The sequence below is a fragment of the Nothobranchius furzeri genome, chromosome 3 (genome assembly GCF_043380555.1).
Source record: "Nothobranchius furzeri strain GRZ-AD chromosome 3, NfurGRZ-RIMD1, whole genome shotgun sequence".
NCBI classification, from domain to species: Eukaryota; Metazoa; Chordata; class Actinopteri; order Cyprinodontiformes; family Nothobranchiidae; genus Nothobranchius; species Nothobranchius furzeri.
Genome location: NC_091743.1, coordinates 91,418,958 through 91,431,457, shown reverse-complemented (window position 1 = coordinate 91,431,457; position 12,500 = coordinate 91,418,958). Strand labels below are relative to the sequence as shown.

Sequence of the window (12,500 nt, the reverse complement as noted above, 5' to 3'; positions counted from 1 at the left end):
TGTGTGGAGTTAGCGTGTTCTCATGCATGTGTGGAGTTAGCATGTTCTCCTCATGCATGTTTGGAGTTAGCGTGTTCTCCTCATGCATGAGTGGAGTTAGCATGTTCTCCTCATGCATGTGTGGAGTTAGCGTGTACTCCTCATGCATGTGTGGATTTAGCGTGTTCTCCTCATGCATGTGTGGAGTTAGCATGTTCTCCTCATGTATGTGTTTAAATATGGCAGAAATATCATCATCATCATTATTTTAAATTCAAACTCAGACTAGCCATTAGATTATGTGTGCTATAGGACATAAATCTATTTCAATGAGAAGAGGCAGTTCCAGGAGTTATCTACAGTCCGTAAGATTGGAATTATTCATACACTTAGCCATGAAAGAATCACGTATGAGAGCAACATCATGCGACTCACCTCTGGCCCTCTCTCCTGCACGTTGCAGGACTCGCTGTCCCCCTCTGAGAAGGAGCCGGATTCATCACTGGAGTTGGTGCCGTAGGACTGCTCACATTTAATCTTGGGTCGCACTTGGCCGAACAGGACTTCCCCTCCCACACTTTGCTCCTGCTGGTCTGCGTTGTGACATCGGGTCATGTTGGAGCATGGCGAAGAGGAAAATTCAAACTGAGGCAGACTGCAAGGGGAGCCGCCGCTCCCGTCCTCTGCATACGAGTAAGAGGAGCAGGAGCTGGAAGTCCTGGTGCGTGTCTCACAAGGCGGCGAGCGTGGGCACACTTTGATTGGCACTGGGCAGCTGGTGTTAGGCCGTGGACGGCACGGGACTGGAGGCTCAGGGGCGGTTGTACTGGGTGAAAAGGTCTGGGTGTTGGGGAGGGACTGGCTAGCTTCAGGCCACAGGACTTTCGTCACCTGCTCAGAGAGCTCCATCTCTAAAGAGTTTCCACCCGGGTAGGAATGCCCTGGCGTTCCTACCCGGTTGCAAGCCCCTGAAGAAAAAATAACACTACGGCGGTCTAGTTCTACTTCCTGTTTGCAGACCCCATCACAGGAAGAAGGCTTGAGAGACAACCCTGAATGGAAACCATCGGTGTCCTTTGGAGACATAACAGGCAGGCCCAGCTCAGTGAAAGGCCTTAAATCTTTTTTATGATCTCCCTGAGAGGTTCCTTTGTCCCAGGAGCAAACCAGTCTGTTGGTGAATAGCTGCGGTGAAGTGTTGGACAGACTAGGGAGGTCTAGCCCTGTCTTGAAGAAGGCTCGGAGGCAGGATGGGGACTTGGTTATCTTGGATCTTTCCAGTGATATTGGGTTATCCATCTCCATAGCGGTCACACTGTCCACCTCCCTGACGTCCTGCTCATCACCCGACAGGCACAACGAAACGGCCTCTTCCTCCACCTGTGGTTCAACTTTGACCTGAGCCACGGGCAGCCTGTCCTGGCCTGGCACAGTCCTGCTGACGCTGCTCTCCTTAAATGTGCTTGGAAAACCTGAGGTACTGGTGTGTGAGGAGGTGTCATTGTGCTTGTTGCAAGCCCACTGATATTTCCTGTACTTGGGGCATCGCGGCAGGTCTGATGCTCCGTGCCGATCAATGTTCAGCTGGCCGTCTGTGAAGTTACCAGGGATAGTCATTCCTAGTCTGTCATCATCAGCGTGTTGAAAGGAGGCGAGGACATCAGAACAATGCTGTGTATTGGCGGAGGATGGCCTCTCAGTCTCTGACTGCATGCTTTCATCATCTGAGTTGATTGCCTCTGCTGTCCCCTTAGGGCAAAGCAGCAGGCTGTCCTCTTCCCTGCGTAGCTGAGCTTCCAGGAAACGAAAGCACGAGTCCTCAAGGTTGTGCATGCGTAGGAATTCAGCACAGCGGATGACCTCCTGGATGTTTTCTCTGCTGAGTAACAGCTTAGCAGTGTAGGCAAACTGCAGCAATGGAGCAAACCCCCTGGCAGTGACCTGCAAAAGAGGAAAGTGGACATTGCCAGCATTACCATCAGCACAGCCATTGTGTGGATGAGTCTGATGGCATGAATGACAACATGGTTTAAGAAAAAGTTACTAATGAAAACCTACAAATCCAAAATCTACTTTAGAGTCATCTGAGCAGAGCCAGAGTGTTCAGGCTTTGAAACTGGAGAGGCGGAGTAAAGAGAGCCAAGACTGACAGGAACGGTTAGACAGCTCCTGGTACAGCGGCCGCCTGATCCCAGGTCAGTCTAGAAGCCTCACCCTCTGTGTCAGTGCTCGTCGTCTTCAGCTCGCCTCTGATAATGCCCGAGAGTTTGTAAGATCACAGCTTATCCCCACGGTGACCATGTGGTGCCGGGAGATAGAGGGAGATCTTCATTTAGACCTAATGCCAGCTGATGAGGAAAACTCCTGATCCAACAGACTTCCAGACTCTACTGTCATGTCGGAGGACTTGGACCAGAACGGAGGTGGCTCGCCTGCTGGTAGGAGGTCTGCAGGAGCTCCAGCTTATCAACAGGTGGAGGGTTGACAGTCTAGTTAGAAATAATGAAGGTGTGCCCGTGGCTGGAGCTGCTGTGAACAGTAATGGTTTCCAACAACGAGCCTTCTCAAGTCCTAATGGGTCTTCAGCAGCTCTGTTCCAAGAGAAGGCTGAAGCAGTTAGTGTGCTAAGTGGTGGAGAGCATCCTTGCACCAATCTGCTCTGGGATCTGGTCTAGGTTCTGGTCTGAGGTGCTCCAGCAGACCCAGATCCAGAGCCCAGAACATAATGATGGACCCCACTCACCCTGCCCAAGCCCCTCCATCCTTCAGGTAGAACATTGAGCGTTACCAACACACCTGAGTAGCAGGTGAGACTATGTTTGGTGAAGTAAGAACTCCGTTCAGAGCAATCTTCTCTATCTCCACTTTGGATCAAACTGTAAAATTCCTCATGAAGGAATTGAAATGATGCATATTTAGCTGCTGCGGGTTGACCACAGGCGGTCTGCTGTAAACCAACAAATGTCACAAAAACATCTGGCTGCAACCGCTGCATTAATGAAGACGTTTAGATGTATTGTAGTGGTTGAGCAGACCTGCAGCGTCGTGGCAGCTGGATCTCCAGTTCACTACAAATATCAGCCAGCAGCATCCCAACAGGCCTGCGGCTTCAGAGCTCACACACAGAGGAAAGTCCACGTCAGGGAGGGCGTGGTGTGTATGTGCACAATCTGTCCTTACGTCAACAATTAGGACGTGTGTTTGTGTGTTTGCATTACTACTAACTGTGATTATCCAGTGAGGCTGCAGACAGTTACTGAATCTAGTTTGAAGTTTCACGCATTAACCACGGATCTGAACCCAACTGATGTTAGTCTTCAAATGATTAACATCCTTCACGTTAATGCTTCTGTTACAAGGTGAAACGTTCCTATCAACAGGTGCTAAGAGGAATCCGTTTGTGGGTCTCTGCTGCCTCCATAAAAACCCCAAACCATCCTTCCGTCTGACACCTGTTATGCTCATGCACTGTGGACCTGACCACCAGTTCTGGGATTCTGACTGGCTAAATGACCTGACCTGTGTTGGAATGTTTATTATGTGAAGGTCCTTGAAGTGTGCTTTATAAATAAGCTGAATTGAATCGAACTCACCGGTATGAACTCTGGTGCTTTTGACATGTTAACTTGGGCTGAGGTTGGCACTAAATGCACCATGAATGAAGTATTCCTGTGTGCTTTCAGCAAATATTCTTACTGTTATACATCCTTATGTTGCTTGGCACAATCTCTTGGTTCTGTAGTGTTTGTTCAGGTTCCACTTCCTCTCTCTCTCTTTCTGCAGAAGCAGATTCTTGTGCATCCCCTACACACACACACATACACACACACACATACACACACACACACACACACACACACACACACACGCACACACACACACACACTTTTCTTTCCTCCTCATTTCCATCTTGTGCGTTACAGCTAAAAGCGTTTCTAATAAGGTTTTGGTATCAGGCGGAGTATTGTAGCTGATCTATACTGCTCCACCTGTGAGGCGTGCTTATGGCACTCAGACATCCATTCTGATTGGCTGACAGTTAGACAGAACACAGGGGAAAATTGAATTATGAGCCAAAAAACAAGCTGGGTCAAAACATCTCTGATTGTGACATCACAATCTTGGAAATTAGACCCTTCCCCCCTCGAGTGCTGGGTCCTCACTCACTAAGATTGCTGAGGATTTAACATTTTTGTTTACAGAGTCAGAGAGAAATATGCTGGAGAGTTTCTCCGCTGGCCTGGGAACGCCTTAGATTCCCCCGGAGAGCTGGCCTGGGGGACAGAAGTTAGCTTCTCTGCTTAAGCTGCTACACATGCCACTCAACTCCACGGAGCTCAAAGCGTCAATCACTGAAATTTTGTGTGTACGAACCACTTGGAGCCAGACTGATTCTGACTCAAGTGGTCTGGTCGGTGTGGCTCTTTTCAGAACCTCAGATTTTATGCAGAGTGGTGAGAACAGAAACCAGTCCGGTACGTGTCTCCTGGCCCCTGGTGGAGGATGTACGGGTGGCGAGGGCCAGTTTTATTTCTTATGCGTTATTTCAAATAACGAAATAATTGTTGTAATCCAGTTTCTTCCTCTTCTGACAGCACGATGGAGCGAGCAGACAAAAAACAACCAGCCAAACCTGACTGCTGAGGACTTCCTCACATGAACTATTGTGAACTGTTTGTGTTGCTCTGTGGTCAACACGTAATCCCCCCTTACACATCAAAGAGTCAGACACAAAGCAAGAAGCAAACCCACCAAATGGACAGTAAAAGCCTCTGACTTCAGTCCCACTCAGAGAAGACCTGCAGCAGCGACGGAGTGAATGAAGGAGACTGTGATGATGTGGCATCCAGAGGTGCTGATAAACAGCAAAGCTGCAGGAAAACTGCTGAGCTGACCAGGAATCTGTTTTCAGCTGGGCTCAGCAGCTGAGCACACACTTTCCATGAGCGCTGCAGCGTGTGTGATTATTACAGACAGCACCACAGCCTGGTGCAAGAGCAGGGCGGCCGCTTCAGCTCTACACCAGTGATGTCACTCTAGGAGCAAACAAACTGACTGATGAACGGTGGAGCTGGACTGCTTTGTCTCACAGCTGAGGATGAGGCTACCGCGCTGCAGAAGGAAACGAGCGGCGAGCACAGCTTCCTAAACAATAGAGTGATTTTCTACTGAACCGACCCTAAACCAGTCTGACATCATCCTCTGGATCCACAGCTGCAGCTGAAGAGTTTCACACAGACTTGCTGTTTTAGCAAGTAGATGGTCATCTGTAGGGATGGGAGACCTGCTTCTTCTTCTTGTTGTTTAATCAAACATGTATTACGTATTTTCTCTCTGCCTCTGGAGCCTCGGGCCACTGGAGTCGAGACTGACTCTGATACTGATACCCAGTGTTCACATCTAATCCATCAAACCTCTATGCAGATGATGTGGCTCTGATGCTGCTTTACTCTGCTGCTTCAGCCTACCGACACATTCAAGGGTCTTGCTGAATTGAATTATTTGGGACAAGAGTGTTTTTTTATGTCACTGGTAGACGGCCCGTTAAAATCACCACCAGTCACTCTAAATATTTTAGTATCACCAGAAGCCACAGGTTACTGCTGAAATGTAACCTTCAGGACCTCGTTATTAGAGCTAAGACAGATACATGGAGACATTTTCCATGTTCTTTACTGGTGTTTATAATTAAACGGACTCCTAAATGTATTCATCTGTCCCAAAATACACCTATCTCTCTCACAACAATCGCCATTCTACGCAAGCATGTAGCGACAGTGGACAGGAAAACTTGTTAAGTGTGTGTTCAAATGGTGAATAAAGACCTTATCTATCAAAATCATCATTTGTAGCAGCCCAGTTTCAAGTGTGAGCCTCAGTGTACCGTGATGTTTTTCAGTCTCAATCTGCTGAAAATAAAGAATTACAGAAGCAAACAGCGGTCAACCAGAGCTCAAAGCCCTGCTAAAGCCCGGGTCATCTGGTGAATTCTTCAGCCGCCCTTGACAAATCCGTCCTCATGAACAGAACCGTTTTGTTCTCTGACCAGAGTGTAAAGATGGCTGATGTTTGACTCGGAGCTCCGCGTTGCTCCACTGATGGGGCCTAAAGTCAGTGGCTGCCCTTGTCAGCATATTTCCACCAAAAGGGAAACAAACCAACAGATTTATGTTGATGCTGTCTTGGACTTCTTCTCTACTCAATGCCCAGAGGGAAGGCTGTAGTTCAGACTCCTTTCATGATTCCACCTTAACTCTACAGTCAGAATGATGTCAGCCCCCCCCCCCAATATTTGTTGACAGCATCAGTGAAAGCAGCATTGTGTTGGTCCAACAAAGCCTCACAATCACAGTAGATACAGATGATGTCACCAACACCAGTTTCAACAAGGCCTTTAGGGAGGAAGGTGGGGGCTTTCCCTTTTCTCCAACAGCCACTGCTCTTCTGATCTACCCTCACGCTCAGGCCGCACGCCACTGCAGCGGTGAGAGGAGAGCTGGACCAGCCGACCGTCAGCTCAGAGCTGCTTAAGTACACACAGACACGCTGAAGGATGCTGATACAGTAGAGCAGTGGCCCAGCACCTCCCACCCCCACATCAGTGTTGGCACTCTCAAGTCACCAACCAGGAAACTGGACATAAACCCCTGATGGACCTTTTAATTAAACAAAAGAAAATCTAAATAAAAATGGTCAAAGACTGGAGACACATTAGTTTCACAAATAATATGAACCTTATAGTTGGATTAAAATGCAAGTCATTAACCTGGGGCCTAAAATAGATCCTAACTGTCATTATCAGTAGTAAAACTCTAAAACCACTCTTTCTCACTGTGCAAAGACTTAGTTTGGACATCCTATAGAGGTAAACTGGACCAACCGACTCAATATAGCCATGAGCTGCATGTCCATGCGACACTGACGGTTTGCAGGGTTGTTTTGTAGTTTTGTATCGTCCACCAGGCCCTTACTCTCAGTTTTTGGATCAGATCTCTGATTTTTTTTATCTGATTTGGTGCTAAATACTGATAAGGTCATTGTCGTGGGGGATTTCAACATTCATGTGGACATTGAAAATGATTGCCTCAGTGTAGCCTTTAGTAATATCTTAGACTCAATTGGTTTTACCCGCATAATACATAGCTCCACCCACTCCTGCCATCATACATTGGACCTTATGCTGACTTATGGCATAGAGTGTGAGTAAATAACGATCTTTCCACATAATGCAGTCCTCTCGGACCACTTTCTGATAACCTTTGAGTTTTTTATAACTGAGTTCTCGAGACATGAAAGTAAATTTCACAATAGTGACATCGATCAGACTTTTGCATCTTTTAAATCAACTGTGCCATCTTTACTGGCTTTAGAATCTCAGAGGAACGTAGCAGTGGGAAATATTTTGATTTCTAGCTCTTCACGAACTGAAGGCGCAGGAAGTTGGTTCCCTGGTTTAATTCTGATCTACGTACTTTAAAATAGAACTCTAGAAAATTGGAGAGAACATGGCACTCTACACACCGGCAGGGGTCCTACTTATTTTGGAAAAATAGTCTTGTGCTTTATAAAAATAAGCTTCAACAAGCTAGAACTGCTTATTTCTCAGCACTAATTGAGGAGAATAAGCATAATCCTAAATTTCTTTTCAGTACAGTTGCTAAACTTACACAGAATCATAGCTCTGAGCCATCTTTTCCCTTAGCCTTCAGCAGCAACGACTTCATGGGATTTTTACAAGTAAAATTAATTCTATTAGAAACAAAATCTTTAGCATCCTCCCTAATGCGATTTCTTCTTCCTCAGTAAGTGAGGCAGCATCAGAGGTGACTGTAGAACCTCATCTGTGCTTGAACCGTTTTGATCCAGTTGAGCTTTCAGAGTTATCAAAAATATTAGCTTCATCTAAACCTTCAACTTGCATTTTGGATCCAATCCCAACCAAATTATTTAAAGAAGCATTTCCTTTGGTTACTGCCCCCATTCTAGATACAATCAATCTATCCTTAGTAAATGGGTATGTACCACAAGATTTTAAGGTTGCTGTAATCAAACCTTCACTTAAGAAGCCTTCTCTGGATCCAGATGACCCAATGAATTATAGACCAATATCTAACCTTCCATTTTTATCCAAAGTCCTGGAGAAAATAGTGGCCATCCAAGTATGTCAGCATTTAAACACTAATGATCTGTTTGAGGAATTTCAGTCTGGTTTTAGAGAGTATCACAGCACTGAAACTGCATTAGTGAGAGTTACAAATGATATTCTCATGGCCTCAGATAAGAATCTTGTGTCTGTTCTAGTCTTGTTAGATCTCAGTGCTGCCTTTGACACAGTTGATCACAATGTTCTTGTAGAAAGACTTGAACATGTTGTAGGGATCAAAGGAACAGCGTTAGGCTGGTTTAAATCCTACCTGTCTGACAGATTTCATTTTGTAAATGTACATGACAAATCTTCTTCATACTCCAGGGTTACTTGCGGAGTACCACAGGGTTCAGTTCTTGGACCAAATCTTTTTACCACACACACACACACACACACACACACACACACACACACACATACGTGTGTGTGTGTGTGTGTGTGTGTGTGTGTGTGTGTGTTCTGTCTTCTCCATGCCCAGTGAGTCGTGGAGGATGGCTGCTTATACTGAGCCAGGATTCTCTGGAGGTTTCTTCCTGTTAAAAGGGAGTTTTCCTCTCCACTGTCACTGCATGCTTGCTTAGTATGAGGATTGCTGTAAAGACTCTGACACTAGTCAGTGACTCGATGCAACCTGCTGATAGGAAACTTTTAACTGATTGGCTTAATGACCTGGAATGGAATGGAATGTTTATGTGTGAAAGTCATTGAGTCGACTCTGGTCGTGATTTGGTGCTTTATAATAAAGTTGAATTGAATAAAACCAGTTTGGAAAGTCAGAAACAAACACAAAACCAGTTACCACTCTTAAGCTTTATCGGTTGTTATTGTAGTTTTCTGCTTGACTAATTCAGTACTCAGTGGTTTCCAACCTGAGGTGTGTCTTCGCTGAGGCTGTGAGGTTACCAAGATCATATTTGTAAAAATTACATTTATAAAATATGCCGCAGCTAGTAAAATCAGAACTCTGCCCAGGAGATATAATTCAGTATGTTTATATAAAGTCTGTAATGAATCTCTGTGTATGTGTGCATGCAGGTAGGAGTTGGGGGTGGGGGGACCACTGTTCTAGAGTGTATGAGTCTGTCAGCAGGTGAGTTTGTTTTAAGGAGAGAAGAATTAAAACACCTCTCTTTGATGATGGGTCAAGTCACAACTCTCAGGCTCTAGCAGACCTGATCATAAGCATCAGCATTAGGGCTCGTCTTTGTGTCTGTGGATCTAGAACGTTTACAGGAGGATGAACATAACCGTGATGTAGCTGCACATCTTCAGAGTTCTTACAATACTTCTTGGTCAACGGTGGCACAGGAGTTCATCCATGAAGCCGTTACAGCATGTGAATTTATACAGAATGATTCTGACACAGGTGGTAGCGGCTGGATGGAGATATGACATCACTGCAAGCTGATTGGATAGTGGAAAAGGTGGTTCTGGGCCCAAAGGCGCTGGTTCCATGTTGAAACAAAGTTAAAAAAGGAAAAAATGCAGCTTGTTTTACACAACTTCTCAACACAACACAACACAACACAACACAACACAACAGCAGCGCGGTGTGACAGGAGACCGTTCTTATTGCACACAGCCCCAACGAGGATCCAGATCTCCACCTCCCATTTGGAATGTGTCCCAGTTTCCCCAGTCACACACATCTCAACATGGGTGGTGCTTTTATCATGTAGCTATGACAGCCCCATCAGTGTTCAGGTGGTCCTTGCTTGTTCTACAGGAGTAAAAGTTAAGGTGTAACCAGGAGCTACACCTTGTTCCGAGCTTTAAAAGACAAAAGAACCATCAGGAAAGGTTCTGACACCGATCAGTGAGAAGTGACAGAGCTGCTAAACCTGATGAGAGCTGAGACAGTGGTGGTGTTAATCTCACTGGAAGGTGATGCTGACACCAGGGTGGCAGGTAACAGGTGATAATTGGCACAGTGTTACAGATTCAATAATGCCCTTTGTCACACCTTTGTCTCCATCTTACAACACATAAAAGACCAAATTAAAACACTTTTATTGCTATCTGGGCTCAAAAGGATCATTTATGGGTTTGGGATTAAAACTATAACATCTGTTGGGTCTGAGGGGACATTTGACCCAACAGAGCCCATAAGGAGGCAGACGTCAATCATCCTCTTTAGTTCACATAATGAAATGATCTAAACGCAGCCTTCATATTCCTCATCTGGAGGTGATTTCCTTTGTGACTATCTGCAGTGGGCTAAAAGGTCTTGTTCCCATAGAAACCACAGAAACTTGATCCCTCTGAATGTGTCGCCTGCTTTAGCCTCAGAACGGAAACAGACGAGAAAACGATCGGCTCAGACAAAGCCAGTCTCTTCTATGTCACAGGGAAAATTGGTATTCTTGGCTCCGCCCACCTTGGCTTGGGACCGCCACGGAAGGGAGAGCGCAGAGTACGTAGAAGCTAGTAGAAGCTAACTGTTAAGCATTAGCTTCTCCACAACATGGAACACAGTCAGGCTCGCGTTTTTTGTGGCAATAAAACCTCAACTTTGTATTTTTTTATACCAAATGCGTACCGATGTGAGGAACCTGGACCAAAACCCTAACATTACTCTTTGTAATGTACTCATACCTGGAAAATCAGAGATAAATCATATTGTTACTAGTTTCTGGTTCCTGTTATCATAACCTGTTTGATGGATCCCATAACCTGACTCTGATCTTAGCTAAGCTGGACTGAGGACCTTCACACTCATGTAGTCTTGCTCTGCACTGGGTTACAGGAGAGCTTTTACTGTTGTATTGTTTAAAAGTCAGTAGTCTTCAGTGGAATGGAAGGGAGGCCTGTCTAAAACACCTACCTCTTCAGGAAGGCTAACCACCAAGCCATTCTCCGCTTGGCTCATCAGCGCCTGGAGGAAATACTCGCTGCAGGCGGCCAGCACGGCCCGGTGCCCTCTAAACTCTTTGCCCTCCACCAGGACAGTCACATCGCAGAGGATATCCTGCTTCCGCTGGTCATTGAGACAGAGGAGGATATTGGTGCAATGAACCGTTGACTCATACACATACATGGGGTCTTCAGGTTTCTCATCCACGGACATTCCGCTCACACCCTGAAAATAGAAACACAGATGGGTGAGGAGGGTGAGGGGTGTGGGTGAGGTTTGTCCAAAGAGTGCATAGCATAGAGCTGACATCAGGAGGACTGCTTCAGCCAGCCTTATGATTCAACACAAACAAGCTGCACATGCACACTCACTCTTCAACTCTTCAAAGTCAGCACAGCAACATGCCTTCTACCCTACTCATGCTGCCTTCTACCCTACTCATGCTGCCTTCCACCCTACTCATGTTGTCTTCTACCCTACTCATGCTGCCTTCTACCCTACTCATGCTGCCTTCTACCCTACTCATGTTGTCTTCTACCCTACTCATGCTGCCTTCTACCCTACTCATGCTGCCTTTTACCCTACTCATGCTGCCTTCTACCCTACTCATGCTGCCTTCTACCCTACTCATGTTGTCTTCTACCCTACTCATGCTGCCTTCTACCCTACTCATGCTGCCTTCTACCCTACTCATGCTGCCTTTTACCCTACTCATGTTGTCTTCTACCCTACTCATGCTGCCTTCTACCCTACTCATGCTGCCTTCTACCCTACTCATGTTGTCTTCTACCCTACTCATGCTGCCTTCTACCCTACTCATGTTGTCTTCTACCCTACTCATGCTGCCTTCTACCCTACTCATGCTGCCTTCTACCCTACTCATGCAGTCTTCTACCCTACTCATGCTGCCTTCTGCCCTACTCATGCTGCCTTCTACCCTACTCATGCTGCCTTCTACCCTACTCATGTTGTCTTCTACCCTACTCATGCAGTCTTCTACCCTACTCATGCTGTCTTCTACCCTACTCATGCTGCCTTCTACCCTACTCATCCTGTCTTCTACCCTACTCATGCAGTCTTCTACCCTACTCATCCTGTCTTCTACCCTACTCATGCTGCCTTCTACCCTACTCATCCTGTCTTCTACCCTACTCATGCTGCCTTCTACCCTACTCATCCTGTCTTCTACCCTACTCATCCTGTCTTCTACCCTACTCATGCTGCCTTCTACCCTACTCATCCTGTCTTCTACCCTACTCATGCAGTCTTCTACCCTACTCATCCTGTCTTCTACCCTACTCATGCAGTCTTCTACCCTACTCAAGCTGCCTTCTACCCTACTCATGCTGCCTTCTACCCTACTCGTCCTGTCTTCTACCCTACTCATGCTGCCTTCTACCCTACTCATGCTGCCTTCTACCCTACTCATGTTGTCTTCTACCCTACTCATGCTGCCTTCTACCCTACTCATGCTGCCTTCTACCCTACTCATGCTGCCTTCTACCCTACTCATGCTGCCTT

General features: G+C 46.3%; 1 protein-coding gene across 2 annotated transcripts in view; it reads right to left on the bottom strand.

The window, feature by feature from the left end:
* The window catches only part of bach2b (BTB and CNC homology 1, basic leucine zipper transcription factor 2b), a 77,866-nt gene that overhangs the window by 9,405 nt on the left and 55,961 nt on the right, over positions 1-12,500 (bottom strand). For both annotated transcript variants that reach the window (XM_015975473.3, XM_070549769.1), the window contains 2 exons: positions 10,950-11,204; positions 415-1,920 (listed from right to left, as the gene is read on the bottom strand). In XM_015975473.3, coding sequence (XP_015830959.1) covers positions 415-1,920; positions 10,950-11,204 — 1,761 coding nt within the window. The remainder of the gene's footprint in view (positions 1-414; positions 1,921-10,949; positions 11,205-12,500) is intronic.